The sequence below is a fragment of the Jaculus jaculus genome, chromosome 9 (genome assembly GCF_020740685.1).
Source record: "Jaculus jaculus isolate mJacJac1 chromosome 9, mJacJac1.mat.Y.cur, whole genome shotgun sequence".
In the NCBI taxonomy this organism is placed as follows: Eukaryota; Metazoa; Chordata; class Mammalia; order Rodentia; family Dipodidae; genus Jaculus; species Jaculus jaculus.
The window spans coordinates 136,258,940-136,278,121 of NC_059110.1; the positions used below are offsets into that span (position 1 = coordinate 136,258,940).

At 40.8% G+C, this 19,182-nt stretch overlaps 1 protein-coding gene across 3 annotated transcripts in view; it reads left to right on the forward strand.

Moving 5' to 3' along the window:
• The window catches only part of Tanc2 (tetratricopeptide repeat, ankyrin repeat and coiled-coil containing 2), a 382,841-nt gene that overhangs the window by 272,388 nt on the left and 91,271 nt on the right, over positions 1–19,182 (forward strand). For all 3 annotated transcript variants that reach the window (XM_045158789.1, XM_045158790.1, XM_045158791.1), the window contains one exon: positions 2,106–2,239. In XM_045158789.1, the coding sequence (XP_045014724.1) occupies positions 2,106–2,239 (134 nt within the window). The remainder of the gene's footprint in view (positions 1–2,105; positions 2,240–19,182) is intronic.

Here is a 19,182-nt window from a genome sequence, read left to right on the forward strand (position 1 = left end):
AAAACAAGAGGGCATCTCCAAAAATGAATAGCCAGAAGAGTGTTTGGACAATAGTAACCCACAAAAATCAAACTCCAAATAACAAGGAATGGAGTTGGAAAGAGTGAACAGCAGCAGTAATACAGTGACAGTCTGCTTTGCCTCCAGTCAAAGGATCATACGTTTCCTTAGACGTTGTCCAGTGCTGTCTCCTTTGCCCACATCTCTGCAGTTACTCAGACTCTATCCACTGACCAAGAAATCAGCTTCTTCACCACTTGGAGGAAGGAATCTAAATTCTATTTTTCTGGTACAGAGTTAAGTGATGACTACTTGCCTCTATTCTTCTTTTCAGTAGCTATTGGCTACCAAGTAACAACTTGAACTTTTTATTTTGATACTTTTTTTAAAACTATGATCTTATCCATATATATTGTCTGTATTTACTAGTAGTTGATAATGATACATTTTATTGAATAATAGGAATCAGTGAAATTTATTAAAAAGTTTTTTAATCTTTAATTGTATTAACCCATGCAGTTTACCCATTTAAAGTATTCAGTTCAAGCTGGCCATGGTGGTGCATGCCTTTAATCCCAGCACTTGGGAGGCAGAGGTAGGAGGGTCGCCATGAGTTTGAGGCCACCCTGAAACTACATAGTGAATTCCAGGTCAGCCTGAGCTATAGAGTAAGACCCTACTTCAGAAGAATAAAAAATAAAACAATAATACCAAGTTCAGAGCCAGACTTAGGAGGCTGAGGCAGGAGGATTGCCATGGGTTCCAAGCCAGCCTACACTGTACAGCAGGGCCTTATCTCTGTTCCCTGCCCACCAAAAAGGAAAGGAAAATTAATTAAAAATAAGATAAAGTGCTCAGTTCAGCATTTTTACTGGTTATGTTGTATAATTTAGGTTGTATAAAAATCACCATTATCTGGGTTGGAGAGATTGCTTAGTGGTTAAGCACTTGCCTGTGAAGCCTAAGGACCCCCATTTGAAGCTTGATTCCCCAGGAGACATGTAAGCCAGATATACAAAGGGGCACATGCATCTGGAGTTTGTTTGCAGTGGCTGGAGGCCCTGGTGCACGTGCTCTGTCTCTGTCTCTCTCCCCCACTCTCTCTCTTCCTCCCTCCCTCCCTCCCCCTCCCTCCCTCCCTCCCCCCCTCCCTCCCTCCCTCCCTCTCTCTCTCTCTCTCTCTCTCAAATAAATAAGTAAAAATAAAACATTTTTTTAAAATCACCATGATCTAATTTCAGAACATTGTAACTCTGAAAGAAACCCATATGTTAGTAGTAGATCCCACTTTCCTTCTAACTTTCTACCTCCTGCCCCAGAGAGCCCCTAATTTGCTTTCTGCCTCTGTGGATTTCTCTGACCAGACATGTCATATAAATAGAATCATATACTTTGTGGTCTTTTTGACCAGCTTCTTTGATTTAGCCTAATATTAAGTCACCTATGCTGTAGCATGTGTCAGCATCTGATTTCTTTATATCATCCAGTAGTAGCTACTGTGTGGAGTATCCCATTTTATCCATTTATTAGTTGATGGACACCTGAGTTGTTTTTACTTTCTGGCCATTACAGATCATGCTTCTTGGGCTGGGGAGGTAACTCAGCAGGTAAAGTGCTTGCCTCACAAGCATGAGAACCTGAAATTTCATCCTCAGTACCTATGTGAAATACCAGGCGTAGCAGTATGCACCTATAATACCAGCACTGGGGTGGCTGAAGCAGGAGGATCCCAGGGGTTTGCTGGCCATCCAATCTAGCATAATTGGTAAGCTCCAGGCCAGTGAGAGACCCTTTCTCAGAAAGAGGTGGATGGTGTTCCTGAGGATAACAACCAGAGTTGTCCTGTAGCCTCCACACATGCACACTCTCCAAACACATTAACATGCATACACACACACACACACATAAATGTATACATGATAAATAAAAATAAAGCATGATTCTCTGAGCATTGGTGTACATGTTTTTATGTGGACATGAGTTTTTATTTCCCTGGAGTATGTAGCTAGGAGTGGCATTATGGGGTCATAGAACAAATTGAATCTGATCTTCCTTTAGTCCAGTTTTATGATTATCTGATGCAAATATCACATCTTTTAATTCAGATGCCGATGCCAACAGAGAGCTGCCACTCACACAGCCCCCTTCAGCTCACTCATCTCTTACCAGTGGAAGCTGCCCAGGAACTCCAGAGATGCGCAGACGGCAGGAGGAAGCCATGCGGAGACTAGCCTCACAGGTACAATATGATTCCCAAATTGGGGCCATGCTGGGTCTGTTCTAGCACCAAGGTAAAGGTAGTGAGATCCTTGGCAAAGTGAACAAACATATAAAGCTATCCAGGAGGCCATTAAGAAATTTGTATTTAATTATTTTTCTTTCTTGTTATTCTAAGAAAAAATATGAGATCAGAATGTTCAAATCTTAGGAATAAATTCCTTTAGTAAGTAGATAAGGAAACTGTATGATTTACCCAGTATCATAGTATAGTCAATTGTCTTTAGTTTTTATTCCTGCCTCAGAACTCTTCTTGCTGTAATGTGCATAATTTTTTCTTTGTGTTTGAAATTTCTATTTTTGAAATAACTCATGTATATTGAAAATCCCAAAAGCTGTAACTCACTTCCTCTATCCAAGAAGTAGCAATTTTCAATTCTGAAGGCAGTTTCTATGATTCATATCCCCATATTGCTAAATAGTACTTATTTGTTGGTATAATTTCTCAGTATTTACACATTATCCCTTTCTTCTTACTACAGATGATAAGAATTCAAGCTCTTTTACCTTCCTGCCAATATACTTAGATCATGATTTTTTTTGTTGTTGTTCGTTTTGTTTTTCAAGGTAGGGTCTTATTCTAGCCCAGGCTGACCTGTAATTCACTATGTAGTCTCAGACTGGCTTTGAATTCATGGCAGCCCTCCTACTTCTGCTTCCCAAGTGCTAAGGTTAAAGGTGTGTGCCACCACACGCAGCTGTGATTTTTTTTTTTTCTTAATTCCTGTGACAGTATTTTCAGTATTAATACAGTACAATCATGGTCCACACTGAAACAAAGAATTATATTTCCTTATTGAACAGTTTGGTTCTTCCTGAAGTTTATAAAATACCTTGTTTCAAAATTTTTTCTTGGGCTAGAGAAATGGTTCAGTGGTTAAAGTACTTGCTTGCAATGCCTGGTGGCCTGAGTTCAATTCACCAGTACCCATGTAATGTCAGATGCACAAAGTGGCACATGTGCCTGGAGTTTGTATGTAATGGCAGGAGCCCTGGCATGTCCATTTTCTTTCTCTCTCTCCCTCCCTTCCTCCCTCCCTCCAAATAATTTTTTAAACATTTTTTTAAATATTTTAAAAAATTGTGAATTAAACAAAAAGGTTTTTTTTTTTTTTTTAACTTTTCTTCAAACTTTTGGCTAGGCCATTCCTCGCCCTGAATGTAGTTGTGTAAAACTTAAACAATTTTCCATTCTAGAAAGCTCTCCTTGATATTCATTCTGAATCCAGGATCCTCTTAAGGCTTACCACCTTCTTCTTGTCCTGAAAGCTCCTACCACCTCTCTCTTGTTGACCCTGTTAATTTTGTTCATTGTGTTGATGGAGTCCGTCCTCCAACAGCCTCCTAAGAGACAACATTCTAAAAAGCATCTTTATTTGATGGCCATGTTTTATTTATTGATTGATGCATGCATTCATTCATTCATTCATTTCACATGGCATATCATCCTAGTTAAAAATCATTTTCCCAAGGCTGGAGAGATTGCTCAATGGTTAAGGTACTTGCCAGCAAAACCAAAGGACCTAAGTTCGATTCCCCAGTATTCATGTAAAGCCAGAGGCACAAGGTGGCGCTTGCATCTGGAGTTCATTTGCAGTGGCTGGAGACCCTTGTGCGCCCATTCACCCCCCACCAAATAAATAAATAATAAAATGTTACTTAAAAATAATTTTCCCTTTAGAATTTTAAAGGCATTGCTTCATTGCTGTAAACTTTCAGTATTGCTATTGGTTATAATTCTTTTGAAATTTTTTAAAATATTTATTTATTTAGAGAGAGGCAAAGAAAAAGAGAATGGGCATGCCATGGCCTCTAGCCACTGCAAACTAACTCCAAGCACATGCACCACCTTGTGCATCTGGCTTTACATGGGTCCTGGGAAACCAAACCTGAGTCCTTTGGCTTTGCCAGCAAGCATCTTAAGTGCTGGGCCATCTTGCCAGACCTTTTGGATATGATTCTTATTCAGAATCCTTTGCATATGTGTTTTTCCTTTCTAGAAGCTTCCAGGATCTTTTTATTTATTTATTTATTTGAGAGCGACAGACACAGAGAGAAAGACAGATAGAGAGATAGAGATAGAGAGAAAGAGAGAGAGAGAGGGAGAGAATGGGCGCGTCAGGGCTTCCAGCCTCTGCAAACGAACTCCAGACACGTGCACCCCTTTGTGCATCTGGCTAACGTGGGACCTGGGGAACCGAGCCTCAAACCGGGGTCCTTAGGCTTCACAGGCAAGCGCTTAACCGCTAAGCCATCTCTCCAGCCCTTCCAGGATCTTTTAATCACTATTATTCTTGGATCATCTTTCCTTTTACTATGTTGGTATGGGGCCGGAGAGATGGCTTGGCACTTAAAGCAGTTGCCTACAAAGCTAAAGGACCCAGGTTTGACTCTGCAGGACCCACATAAGCCAGATGCATAAGGTAGTGCATACATCTGGAGTTGGTTTGTACTGGCTGGCAGCCGTGGTGCCCATTCTCTCTCGTCTGTCTGTCTCTCTCTCTGCCCCTGTCTGTCTCTCTAAGAACTAAATAAATAAACACTTGTTATGTTGGAATGTCGCAAACCATAAAGATAACATTTATTCTATGAAATGATTTTACTGTTTAGTGATAATTTCCTCTGTTCTCTTTCAACAACTCTTGTTAATCAAAATTCATGCTTTCTGTACTGATACTCTGGTTTTTTTAAATATTTTTGTCCATTTTTTATTTATTTATTTGAGAGCAACAGACACAGAGAGAAAGACAGATAGAGGGAGAGAGAGAGAATGGGCGCGCCAGGCCCTCCAGCCACTGCAAACGAACTCCAGACGCGTGCGCCCCCTTGTGCATCTGGCTAACGTGGGACCTTGGGAACCGAGCCTCGAACCAGGGTCCTTAGGCTTCACAGGCAAGCGCTTAACCACTAAGCCATCTCTCCAGCCCCTGATACTCTGGTTTTTTAAACTTTTTTTCTCATTTTCTATACTGTTTTCTCACTTTATATTTTTGGTTTGGGCTGAGGATGAATAGTTGCTGACCTTGGGAGGTTTCTTCAACATTATCTTCCAATCTTTTTATTAAAAAATTATTTTGGAGCCAGGCATGGTGGTGCACGCCTTTAATCCCAGCACTCAGGAGGCAGAGGTAGGAGGATTTCCATGAGTTCGAGGCCACCCTGAGACTCTGTAGTGAATTCAGGTCAGCCTGGGCTAAAGTAAGACCCTACCTCGAAAAACCAAAACAAATTATTTTAGTTATCATAACTTTCCAATGTTGTAGTTTGCAGTAGTTCTTTCTTTTCTATAGTTGTCTCCTTTTATAGCATTATTTTTATTTTATGCATTGTGATATATTCTTCCTATTTATTTATCTTTTTGTGTTTGGGACAGGGTCTCATCTGGCCCAGTTTGGTCATTAACTCGCTACTGTGTAGCCAAGACTGGCTTTGAATCCCTGATCTTTCTGCCTCTGCCTCCCAAATGCTGGAATTGCAGGTGTGTGCCTCCACAAGTAGTTGTGCTGTGTTCTTTTTTCTTTAATGCTTAGGCATTAAAAAAAAAAAAAAATCTTACTAGAAACTTGAATACATAGAGGGCATCTAGATGGTATATCCTATATCAGAAATATCCAAAAATTGATGTCCATTAAAGTTGTATGATTTTTGTATTGCTCATGCCTGGAGAATGCATATGCTTGGTACCCTGTGTGGTAGTCATTATTATTTCCATTTTATTTAAGAAGAAAAAAACACTTCAGCTCCAGTGATTAGTTTTCCAATGTCCTGCTGTGAGTAAATGGTAGAGCTAGGATTCAGAGTCTATATCCACCTCAGTAAGATGAAAACTATTATTATCTTCATTCTGAAAATGATGAAACAGACTCTAGAGCTTATGCTTTTAATGACTGCTGCCTTTTTAATCTGACAAGAAGGATTTTTGTGTACTGTTCTTTTGGAAAATCTATCAATCATTGAATGTGACTTCAAAGCAAGAAAATTACAGTGAAGGTGTACCTTTCAGTTATTTTGCATGTGTGTATGTGGTCCTGTATGTGGTTTATGCAGAAGACGCATGTGCGTTCACATGTGTGTACATGCATGTAGAGGCCAGAGGTCCTTGCCAGGTGTCTTTGTCAGTGGCTCTTTACCTTATTTTTGAGACCGGCTATCTCACCGACCCTGGAGATCACCAATGTAGATAGACTAGCCAGCCGGAAAGCCCCCAGACTCTCCCCTCACTCCCCGCACTGGGACCGCAAGTGTGTGCTGCCACCCCCAGGCTTGTGCGTGGTGCTGCGGAATCCATCTCAGGCCCACATGCTTGCGTGACAAGCACACTTAACCACTGAGCCTTCTTCCCAGCACACCTCTCAGTCATTTGTTGATGTAAATTTTAAAAAAATATATTTATGCAGCTAGAAGCTCCTGTCATACTAGGTAAGTTGTAAATGTGTAGGCATTAAATGAAGAAGCCTATGTGTGTATATGTGTGTGTGTGTGTGTGTATATATATATATATATATATATATATATATATGTATATATATACACACACACACACACACATACATACATATATACATATGTGTGTGTATATATATATATATTTTGAATGAATGAAATAAACTACTTAAAGAAACTTAATACTTTTTTATTAGTTTTGTATTCAGCAAATACAGTCAGTTTGGTACCATTATTAAGCTCATCCATGTCCTACCCACTCCCCATTGGCCCCTCCTTGTTGAGGTATATGTGTCATGCATTGTGGAGTTAGCCCACAATTATTGGTACGATAAATGTCTCTGTGTATCATGACCCAACATGTGGCACTGACATTCTTTTCGCCCCCTCTTCCTCGAAATTTCCCTGAGCCATATTGGGTTCATTTTTGGTCTGCTTTGGTGATGAGGTGTTGGGGGCCTCTGAGGCTCTGGCTCTCTGATTTGGTAGGAGTTGATTTTTTTCTGTGTTGGTCTCCTTCCCCCTTGTGCTGGTATCCAGTTCATCAGGAAAACAGCACCCTTGCTTGTTTCACCAATTTTCCTTAGTTTCAGCCAGGGCCCTTTTGAGATATGATGGAGTGGCTCTCTACTTAGGATCTGCATCTATCTAAAAAAGAGAAGCAGATTCTCCAACGGAGAGTAAGTTAGCACCAGGACAAATGAGATAACCCTTACTTTTTTTATAGAGAGTTTAATAGGTGTAGGCCCTCTTGTAGCCCGTGATTGATGGTAGCTTGATATTGGAGAGTGGGCTTATGTTTGGATATGGTTCTGACTTGTTTCCCAGCTCCAGCTATGGGTCCTGTACCACTGAGGGGATCAGTTAGCCAAATCAAGAGCAGTTGGTTCCCCACCATGGCTGTGTGCCACTATTGCACTTGTGTGGGCATCACAACAGGTTATTTGCTGCTAAATAGGTTTGATCATGAGTTGCTTGGACAGGTATTGGTCATTTCCCTCAGTCACCCGTGTAGCACCTTCTGGCACTAGACACGCTGACTGTCTGGGGACTGACTTTCCTGGCTTCCAGCCATGCTGTTCCATTTTACATGGCAGCTGCATATGGTGTCTTCACCAATAGGGCCTTACCACTAACCTTTGGTGGGTCATCAAGTACTCTGACAGCAATCTGCCTTTTTTTTTTTTTAATTTTATTTATTTATTTATTTATTTGACATCAACAGACAGAGATAGAAAGAGGGAGAGAGAGAAAGAGAGAATGGGCACGCCAGGGCTTCCAGCCACTGCAAACGAACTCCAGACGCGTGCGCCCCCTTGTGCATCTGGCTAACGTGGGTCCTGGGGAATCGAGCCTCAAACCGAGGTCCTTAGGCTTCACAGGCAAGCGCTTAACTGCTAAGCCATCTCTCCAGCCCCAATCTGCCTATCTTTTAGGAAACCTTGTAGGTTTCTCTGATCAAAAGCTCATTGTGGATGATAGCCCCATGCTGGTACGGGGAGTTACAGGTTAGTGTCCACTAAGAAAATGAGGAAAAAGATAACTAATATACAAGAGTTAGAGAGACAAGAGAGAGACGGAGAGGAGGGGAGGGAAGATGTAGAAGATTTAGGTTAGACTTGATCCTACCCTCTCCAGTGTCTTGTGTTTCAGGTGTTTCCTGTAAGGACCTGGTGAAGGTTCAGCCATTTGGTTTTTCTTTTCCCAGGATTTGCAGCACAGCTAGGCGTTCGCCATCTTGGCTGGAAGTCGAAACTTGATACTTTCAAGAAGTATCATGGAAACATAAAAGCAAAGGGATTTTTTTCCCAAAGAAATTTATGTAAGAAAGTCAAATGTCATTCTTACCAAGAGACTAGTACTGTACCATATCAAGGATATGTCAAATCATGTGCTTCAGGTTGTTGATAGTCTTGTCAGAGCCATTAGCCAAAGAAGTCATCGTGCCAGCATCCTCAGTAACAAGCATGTTAGACGTAAAATGGAGATGGAAACAACAGTGAAATATAATTGTTGATTTGTGTTGACATGTATATTCTTGAAAAGACAGAAGAAATAACAACCAAGCCAAACAACAAATAGCCTATAAATGATGTTTTTATAATCTATCAAGGGACTTTATCCTAAGAAATTAACACTGAAGTTAGTCAGACCTAGATTTCATCTGCAGGCAGGATGCCAAATTTGAGGAAAACAACCATCTTGTGTGTGCTAATTACCTTTTCATTGCTGGGGCAGTGTACCTGACATGTCAGTTTAAGGAAGGAAGCATTTATTTTAGCATACAGTTCAGGTTACCATGCATCATGTTGGGGAAGGCTAGACAGCAGCAGGAGTTTGAAGCAGAGCTGGCGCACCCGGCATAGTAAGGAAGCAGGGAGCGATGAACGCTGCCGCTCAACCAGCTTTCCATTTTATGTACTTCAGGACCCCAGCCCGCGGAATGGCACTACCCACGATCCACAGAATCAGGTGACCTCTCACAGACTAGCACAGATGCGAACTTCATATACATAATTCTTCACAGGCATTTCTACGTCCTGTCAGGTTGACAATATAAACCAAATAAACAATGTAAAGTATTTTTGCATCTGCCTCGTCCATTAAACTGGATCAGTGTTTCGATACTGATCACTCTACTGTAAGCCTAGCACCTATTACACTGTAACATGAGGACCAGGAGTTCCCGGCTAGCCTGGCCACATAATGAGATGCCACCTCAAAGAAACAGAACATCAAGAAGAAACAGCAATCATGAGGGGTGGACAGTAATAGAGCACTTACCTAGCTTGAGGCCCAGGTTAAATCCCCAGCACTGAAAACAAACATTAAAAAAAAAATCACATGAACTATAGTAGGCATTTGTATCTTGCCCCAAACTAAATATTTTAGGTCAGATAATGTCTGGGGCGAGGGGCTCTTTGGCATTGCCCTGTGAGTTGTAACGTGTTTAAAAGTATAGTTGGCTATTACCCATTATCCCACACCTGTTACTTTCTTGATCCCAGGTTATGGCAACCAGAATGTCTTTAGACATTGCCAGATGTTCCCTGGGGACAAAATCACCCCTCAGTTGAAAACCCACCAATTACCACTTAACCCTGTAGCCACACTAAAATTGATTTCAACTTGAAAGTGTAAATCTGTCTCTTGCCTTAGGGCCTATAGACATACTATTTTGTCTCTTATCTGGAACACTGCCATAATTCCTCATCCTCCTTTATACTTCAGTTTAACTATCTGTGGTACAGGCCTGTAATTTCATCTGCTCAGGAGACTGAAATAGGAATATTGCAAGTTCAAGGCCTTTTGGGACTACAAAATGAGCTCAAGTCTGACCTGGGCAATTTAGTGAGAACCTATCTCAAAATAAAAAGTAAAAAGAGGTCAGGGCAGGGAGAGGGGTAGCTGAGGAGATACACAGTAAAGGACTTGGCCTTGCAAGCTTGAGGACCTGAGTTCAATGCCCAGAATCTTATGTACCTACAAACCTAGCACTGAGGAGGCAGTGACAGGAAGACCCCTGGAGCTTTCTGCCCCAGCAAGTCTAGTCTACTAACCCAGTTCTAGGTCAGTAAGAGACCCTGTTAAAAAAGGGGGGGGCTGAATATGCCTGAGGAATGACACTCAATGTTGTCCTCTGACCTCCACATGCACATGCAGCCACATATACATGTGTACCCATACACATAAGACATATACCAAAAAAAAATTTTTTAATATTTTTTGTTCAATTTTTATTTATTTATTTGAGAGTGACAGACAGAGAGAAAGACAGATAGAGGGAGAAAGAGAATGGGCGAGCCAGGCCCTCCAGCCACTGCAAACGAACTCCAGACGCGTGCGCCCCCTTGTGCATCTGGCTAACGTGGGACCTGGGGAACCAAGCCTCGAACCGGGGTCCTTAGGCTTCACAGGCAAGCGCTTAACTGCTAAGCCATCTCTCCAGCCCCCCAAAAATTTTTAAAACCATAACAAAAGGAGAGTTATGAGTCGGTGGGACATGCCTTAATCCCAGAACTTGGGAAGCTGAGGTAGGATCGCTGTGAATTCAAGGCTAGCCTGAGACTCCATAGTAAATACCAGGTCAGCCTGGGATAGAGGCTAGAGTAAGTAGAGTGCATGCCTAGCCTACACTAGGAGAAATCCCAAATCCAAAAAAAGGGGGGAGAGCCGCCTTCTTTGTCTCCCCTTATACCTTATGTTTTTTCTTTTTAATAATACTCATCTTTGTTACCTGTTTAATTTACTGTAACTGTGAAGGATAAACAGGGATTATATTGCCAGAACTTAAGACAATGGAAGTTCAGTTAATACTTGTGAATGAGTTATTTTCCATTATGAAATATCAGGGCATTCACTTAGGTGGTGATTCATAATTGTAGTACCCATCATTTTGTTATGTTAAATCAGAATCTAGTTCTTGTGCTCCAGAAATCTTAGTAGAGATTCTAGAATTTGATCAGTCCTCTAAGACAGAGTTTTATAAACTATGGGTTAAATGCACTTAAAACTATTCATGGAGCTGTCTCCTTAGCCCTGTGAAGTTTAAATAAATTTTTTGTTGACTGATTCATTAAAAAGCAGCAATAATATATTAAATATTGACATCTAAGAATATTTTTATGATATGTATCATTTAAAATTTTGTTTTTGTGTTTTGAGGCAGGGTCTCACTCTAGCCCAGGCTGACCTGGGATTCACTACGTAGTCTTAGGGTGGCCTTTAACTCACGGCGATCCTCCTACCTCTGTCTCCTGAGTGCTGGGATTAAAGGCATGCACCATCATGCCTGGCCCATTTAAAATTTTAAGTCAAATTTATCAATCTTTGATACATCAAAGACCTATATCTTAACTTTTTATTTACAGCTTCCATAATTATAGACAATAAACCATAATTCCCTCCCTGCCCCCACTTTCCCCCTCTCAAATCCACTCTCCATCTACCCCCTTTCAATTAGTCTCTCTGTTATTTTGATGTCATCATCTTTTCCTATTATTAAGGTCTTGTGTAGACGATGTCAGGCTCCGCAAGGTTAAGACCTAGATTTTAGTTAAAAATAGTGGTTAAGGCGCTTGCCTGCAAAGCCTAAAGACCTGTGTTCAACTCTCCAGATCCCACATAAGCCAGACGCACAAGGCAAGTACCTTAACCGCTAAGCCATCTCTCAAGCCCTACCAAGACATTTCTAACTAAAGAAATATGGCAACTTTATAATGACAGAAAGTGGCAGAGCCTTATCTTCAACCAAATGAACCATGTCAGTCTCACCTACACTTTAAGAGACCCATGATAAGATCCACCAAGGACGTTACAGTGTTTTGTGGTATTCTTGTCCAAAAGAAGGTTCATGGGATGGAGAGATGGCTTAGCTGTTAAGGCATTTTCCTGCAAAGCCTAAGGATCCAGGTTCAATTCTCCAGGTCCCACGTAAGCCAGATGCACAAGGGGCACATGCGTCTGGAGTTCCTGTGCAATGGCTGGAGGCACTGGCATACCCCTTCTCTCCCTCCCTCTCTCTCTCTCTTTCCCTCTCTCCCTCCCTCCCTCCCTCTTTCTCTCTCTCAAATTATATATATGTATATATGTGTATGTGTGCGTGTGTATGAATTTTTTTGTTGTTGTTTTTTTGAGGTAGGGCATCACTCTGGCCCAGGCTGACCTGGAATTCACTGTGTAGTCTCAGGGTGGCCTTGAACTCATGGTGATCCTCCTACCTCTACCTCCTGAGTGCTGGGATTAAAGGTGTGCACCACTATGCCCGGCTTAAATATATACATTTTTTTAAGTCTCAGATCATCAGAAACCATCAGACAAGCCCAGCTGAGAGACATTCAACAAAATAACTAATCAATGTTTAAAAATGTTAGGGTTGTAAAAAAAATGACTTCTCCCTCTTACAGCTGAGAGGAAACTAAGGAGAAGGAGAAAATAATTAAGTGCCATATGGGGTCCTGGGTAGACTCCTGAATAGCAAAACGCCTAGGGGGAAAACTGTAAAATTTAAATAATTTCTTTCTGTAAAATTATTACATCAGTATTAACTTACTGGTTTTGATAATTTATGCTGTGGTTATGTAAAATGCTATTAATAAGGGAAGCTGGATGAGGAATGAATGGAAACTCTGTGTACTACTTTTGCAATATTTCTATTAATTTAAAATGAGTTTATATTAAAAAGTCACGTCATAAAGTCTTATTGCAAAAATAAAAAATGGTAGAGATCTAAACTGGAAAATTACTAAGGCAGAATCCAAGCCTGGGAACCATTTTAGCTTCTAGTCTCAGAGTAAAGATTAGAATCCGAACTAAAGGACAAGAAAAAAAAAAGTAGTAACATGATAAACCTCCAGGAAACATGTAAAACCAGAGACACTCATGTCTGTGATCCCAGCACTCAAGAAGCTGAAGCAGGAGGCTAACTGTAGGTTCAAGACCAGCACAGTCTCAGGACACAGTGAGTCTCAGGATAGTCTGAACTGCTTAGTAAGGTCTTATCACAAGCACACAACTATACACAGTGACTTAAGGGTTGAAGGATTGTGCTTATAAAGAAATGAGTCAAAGCTGGACATGGTGGCGCATGCCTTTAGTCCCAGCACTTGGGAGGAAGACCTAGGAGGATCACCATGAGTTCGAGGCCACCCTGAGACTCCATAGTTAATCAGGTCAGCCTGGGCCAGAGAAACCCTTCCTCAGAAAACCAAAAAAAAAAAAAAAAAAAAAGAAAAGAAAAGAAAAAGAAATGAACCAAGGGCTTGAGAGATGGCTTAATGGTTAAGACACTTGCCTGCAAAGCCTAAGCACCCATGTTCAACTCTCCAGATCCCACGTAAGCCAGATGTACAAAGTTGCACATGCATCTGGAGTTCATGCATCTGGAGTTCATTTGCAGTGGCTAGAGGCCTTGGTGTGTCTAATTCTTTCTTTCTCTCTCTTGCTTTCTTCCTCCCTCCCTCCCTCCCTCCCTTACTCCCTCCCCCGTCTCTCCCCCTCCCTCCCTCCCTCTCTCTCTCTCTCTCTCATAAATAAATAAAATATTTTTAAAAAAACAAAAAATTGCTGGATGTGGTGGCACACACCTTTAATCCCAGCACTTGGGAGGCAGAGGTAGGAGGATCGCTGTGAATTCAAGGGCACCCTGAGACTACATAGTTAATTCCAGGTCATCCTGGGCCAGAGTGAGACCCTACCTCGAAAAACCAAAAAGAAAATTAAAAAAAATTAATCATTAATCAGGGGGCTGGAGAGAGAGCTTAGTGGTTAAGGCGCTTGCCTGCAAAGCCTAAGGACCCATGTTCAACTCTCCAGGTCCCACGTAAGCCAGTTGCACAAGGTGGCACAAGTGCACAAGGACACAAGGGGGCACATGCGTCTGGAGTTTGATTGCAGTGGCTGAAGGCCCTGGCACACCAATTCTCTCCTCTCTCTCAGTCTCTCATTTAAAAAAAAAAAAAAATGAATGAATCGGGACTAAAGACACTGCTCAGTGATGAAGATGTGTGCCTGCAAAGCCTAATAACCCAGGTTCAATACCCATGTAAGCCATATGCACAAAGTGGCGGTTGTATCTGGTTGTATCTTCCTTTGCAGTGGCAGGAGGCCCTGGCGTGCCCATGCACACACACACATTCTCTCTCTCTCTCTCTCTCTCTCTCTCTCTCTCTCTCTCTCTCTCTCTGTGTGTGTGTGTGTGTGTGTGTGTGTGTGTGTGTCTGTCTGTCTGTCTGTCTGTCTGTCTGTCTATATCTCACTGCTTGCAAATAAATATTTTTTTAAAAAAAGAAATGAATCAGGAGAGTTGAGTGGCCAGGAGATAATGGCCTAAGAATGTGAGAGTGGACCTAAGGAAGAGTAGTTACACCTCCAGAATTTAAAAGATATAAATGACAGTCATTATGTAAATTGGATTTTTCTGTCCACATGAATTATGAATATTCAAAGTTGCTTTTAATGTGGGATTAGTTTAATTATTTTATCATTTATTGGATATAGCCTTAAATGAAAAGTTTGTTGTTGTTTGGCAATGCTGGAAATAGAAACCAGGGCACTGTGCATGCACTCTATCACTGAACTGTATCTGTAGCCTAGTAAATTTCATATGCAGCTATATATATTGACCTCAGTTCTTTTGTCTTTATGACCTGTAAGCCTTCTGTTTATAAATCTTCCCTCACAAGAAGAATATAAAGTTTACTTACTTGTCTTCTTTTAAAGAATTAATGCAGTTCTAGTCACTTAAAATATATTTGTAATATTTGTAATATTTTATTTTATTTATTAGAGAGAAAGAGGCAAGAGACAGAGAATAGGCGCCTCAGGGCCTCAAGCCACAGAAAACCAACTCGAGAGGCATGCCCTGCCCAGTGCATCTGGCTTACATTGGTACTGGGGAATTGAACCTAGGTCCTTAGGCTTCACAGGCAAGTGCCTTAACCCCTAAAGGCCATCTCTCCAGCCCCTAGATAAATTTTATCTAGTTGTTTTAATCAAAAGTTCAGAGCTGGGTATGGTGGCACATGCCTTTAATCCCAGCACTTGAGAGGTTAAGGTAGGAGGATCACTGCGCGTTGGAGACTAGGCTGGGCAGCAGATTGAGTTTCAGGTCATCTTGGGCTAGAGTGAGACCCTGCTTCAAAAAATGTTTAGACACTTAATATATTTAATGTGAGAAAATTATGAGAGAAGGACATAACTAAAAATGAAAATTAGACAGGTAATTTTGATAAGAATTTACCATAGGTAATATGATGGAGAATGGAATTTCAAAGGAGAAAGTGTGGGAGGAATTAACATGGGATATTTTTTTATAATCATGGAAAATGCTAATAAAAATTTAAAAAAATATATTAAAAACATGAAAAAAAGAAAAAATATTATAAAAAAAAAACAAACACACACAGAAAAAGAACTTTACATGTTGATTTATTAAAAGCATTTTGGTTCTGGAGGGCTGGAGAGATGGTTTAGCAGTTAAGGCGCTGGCCTGCAAAGCCAAAGGACCCAGGTTCGCTTCCCTAGGAAGCGATATGCACAAAGTAGCACATGTAACTAGAATTCATTTGCAGTGGCTAGAGGCCCTAACAGGCCCATTCTCTCTCTGTCTCTCTCTCTTTCTCCCTCCCTTCCCTTCTGCCTCTTTCTCTTTCTGTCTTTCCCTACCCCTCTCTGCCTCTTTCTCTCTCTCAAACAAATAAATAAATAAATAAAATATGTTTTAAGTATATTGGTTCTGAGTCATTTCCAAGAAGTTGTAGCAATAACAATTATGACAATGTTCTCAAAACTGCAAGGAATGCTTTATAAATGTGTCCTAATCATTAATACACTAAGAGGCTAAAAGAGTCCATATTTCCAGGCTTGATTGCTATTCACACACAAGAAAAGTTTTCAATACAGAGGAGTGTCCAGCACTGAAACATCTCACACCCTCCAAGGCTCAGGGTCCATTGCAGAAGAGCTGGCAGAAAGAATTTAAGAGCCAAAGGAAGGGTATCACTCTTTACAATGCAGCTATCTGGACAGAAAGAGGCCTTGATATCCATGACCTCACAGTGCCTAGCAATACCTACACAAGACCCTCATAATAGGAGGAAAAGCTGATGACATCAAATTAAAAGAGCGACTAATGGAGAGAGGGAGGAGATACGATGGAGAGCAGAGTTATGAAAGGGAAAGTGGGGGAGAGGAGGGAAATATCATGGTTTGTTGTCTGTAAGTGTAGAAGTTGTCAAGAAATATATATATTAAAAAAGGAAAAGTTGTCAATAGCATCAAAACACAATTTGAGGGAAGTTCCAAATGTTTTTTAACAGATTTATATTATATAATATTATATTTACTATATTATTACATAGCTACTTTGAAATGTCTAATAAGTAACACTATTTTGAGCCACATTGCAAATCTCAGCAAGATGTTGAGTGATTTTTCTACCTAAATACTACAGAGACATCATTCTGCTAAATATTTGACATGCCAGTTAAAGGTTAAAAGTAACAGCACCAGGCATGGTGGTGCACGCCTTTAATCCCAGCATTTGAGAGGCAGAGTTAGGAGAATTGCCATGAATTCAAGACTACCCTGAGACTCCATATTGAATTCCAGGTCAGAATGGGCTAAAGCAAAACCCTACCTAAAAAAAATTTAAATTTAAAAAATAGAAGCAGCAGCTACAGAGATATAAACTTACCATTAAACTTAGCTAAATGAAATTTCAGTCAAGTATATATGAGATTTTTAATGAAATCAATAAAAGAATCTTTTTTTAAAATACCATAATTTTTATCTTTAAAGTGACATCCCATTACTTTAGATAAAAAGCAAATTATAGCCAATTTGTTGAGCTGTGCTTTGCCTCCATATGTGAAATCCATTGAAGTAAAGTTTGATGGAATTTTGTTTTTTAATCAAGTAAAGATTTGTATCCACATAGTGAAAAAAACATTATCATTCACTGTTTATTGAGAGGACAGATCAGTTGCCAACAGTATTTTTCTTTGAGTTTCCTGTATTGTCTTTATGATAGATGACAAAGCAATGACTGATCTAGCTCAAGAGAAGAATGGAGATTTCATAAAATCTAACCTGCAATTGCCAGCTCCCATGTTTTGCTCAGATGTCATTGTTTCACTCACAAGCAGTTCCACCTTCAGCTTTATTTATATATGTGTGTGTGTGTGTGTGTGTGTGTGTGTGTGTGTGTATGTATGTATGTATGTATGTATATGCATTTCCTGTTTTGCTTAATTTCCCTTGTGTTTAACGAGAAGAATTTCAGCTGTTTAAAAGAAATGGTAGGCTGGAGAGATGGCTTAGCAGTTAAGGTACTTGTCTGAGAAGTCTAAAGACTCAGGTTCAATTCCCCAGGACCCACATAAACCAGATGAACGAGGTGGCACATGCGTCTGGAGTTTACAGCAGCTGGAGCCCCTGGCATGCCTGTTCTCATTCATTCTCTCTTTCCCGCTCCCTCTCTCCCTCCCTCCCTCCCGCCTTCCCTCCCTCCCTCTTCCTCCTGCTCTCTCCCCTCCCTCTTTCTCTCTCAAGTAAATGAATGAATAAAAATAAATATGTAAAACAAAATGGCATTTCTAGCATGATCATACTTAGATTAGCAGTCTTTTCAAAGTAGAACTCGTCAGTGGAGAACTGTGGTCTGAGGGAAGACTAGAGGTCAGTCCTGCCAGTGGCATATCCCTGAATGCCTCTGTGAAGTCTCACTTGCCTGTAGGCTAAAACTAGTAGCTAAAATGGACAAAATGTACAGAGCTTTGATGGTGGTGAATGAGCAAGGCAGAGGAGGAGGAAGATGGAATGATGGTGACAAAGGAGTGAGATCAGCTGGTCACCACTGCCTGCTTACTATGTGCTGAGCAGCAAGCTGAGTCTCCCCACCAATGTCACACTTTCTCTGTATCCCATTACTTTTCTGGGTAATAATAAACCCAGATAAGTGATCTAGATTAAAGTTACCCTCTAATCCAGACATGGAGGTGAACACCTGCAATCTAAGTACTTAAGAGGCTGAAACAAGAGGCTCGGGAGTTCTAGGTCAGCTTGGGCTATATTACAAAAGCCTCTCAAAAACCAAGAGAGATCTCGGCATGGTGCTTCTTACCTATAGTCTGAGCACTCCAGGGGCTGAGGTAGGAGGAAGGCTAGACAGCCTGGGTACAGAGTAAGCTCCAGGTTAGTCTGAGCTAGAATGAGATCATGCCTCAAAAAAAGAAAAAAGGAAGGAAAGAAGGAAGGAAGGGAGGGAGGAAGGAAGGGAGGAGAGAGAGAGAGATCACTTGCTTTTGGAATGAACTCTGTATGACTCAAACAAAACCACAGATTCTAAACTCCACGGTTTAGCCAAACAGGCTAGAGCTTCAGTGTTATTAAGATTTATAGACAGAAGCCGGGCGTGGTGGCGCACGCCTTTAATCCCAGCACTCGGGAGGCAGAGGTAGGAGGATCGCCACGAGTTCAAGGCCACCCTGAGACTACAGAGTTAATTCCAGGTCAGCCTGGACCAGAGTGAGAGCCTACCTCGAAAAACCAAAAAGAAAAAAGAAAAAAAAAGACTTATAGACAGGGATGTTCAGTTGGTTAAGTGTTCATCTAGCATGCACAAAGTCCTAGTATCAATCTCCAGCAATATATAAACCAGGCATGGTCAGAAAGTCAAGGTCTTCCTTGGCTACATAGCAAATTCAAAGCCTGCCTGGACTCTATGAGACCATGTCCCATAAAAGAAAAAAAAAATCATGAGTTTCCTAAGTTCTTTGAATTTAAGACCTGCATCTAACAAAAATCTCACCTCTTTCCATCTTCCTTTTATCTAATTCTGATACTCTTTCTCTGTGTCATAGTTCTCAGAGATATTTTTGATATTTTTAATGTAAATTATTTTATTTCTATGAAGCTAAGCTTTTAGTATAACTATAACCAAAAAATGATATAAGCATATGT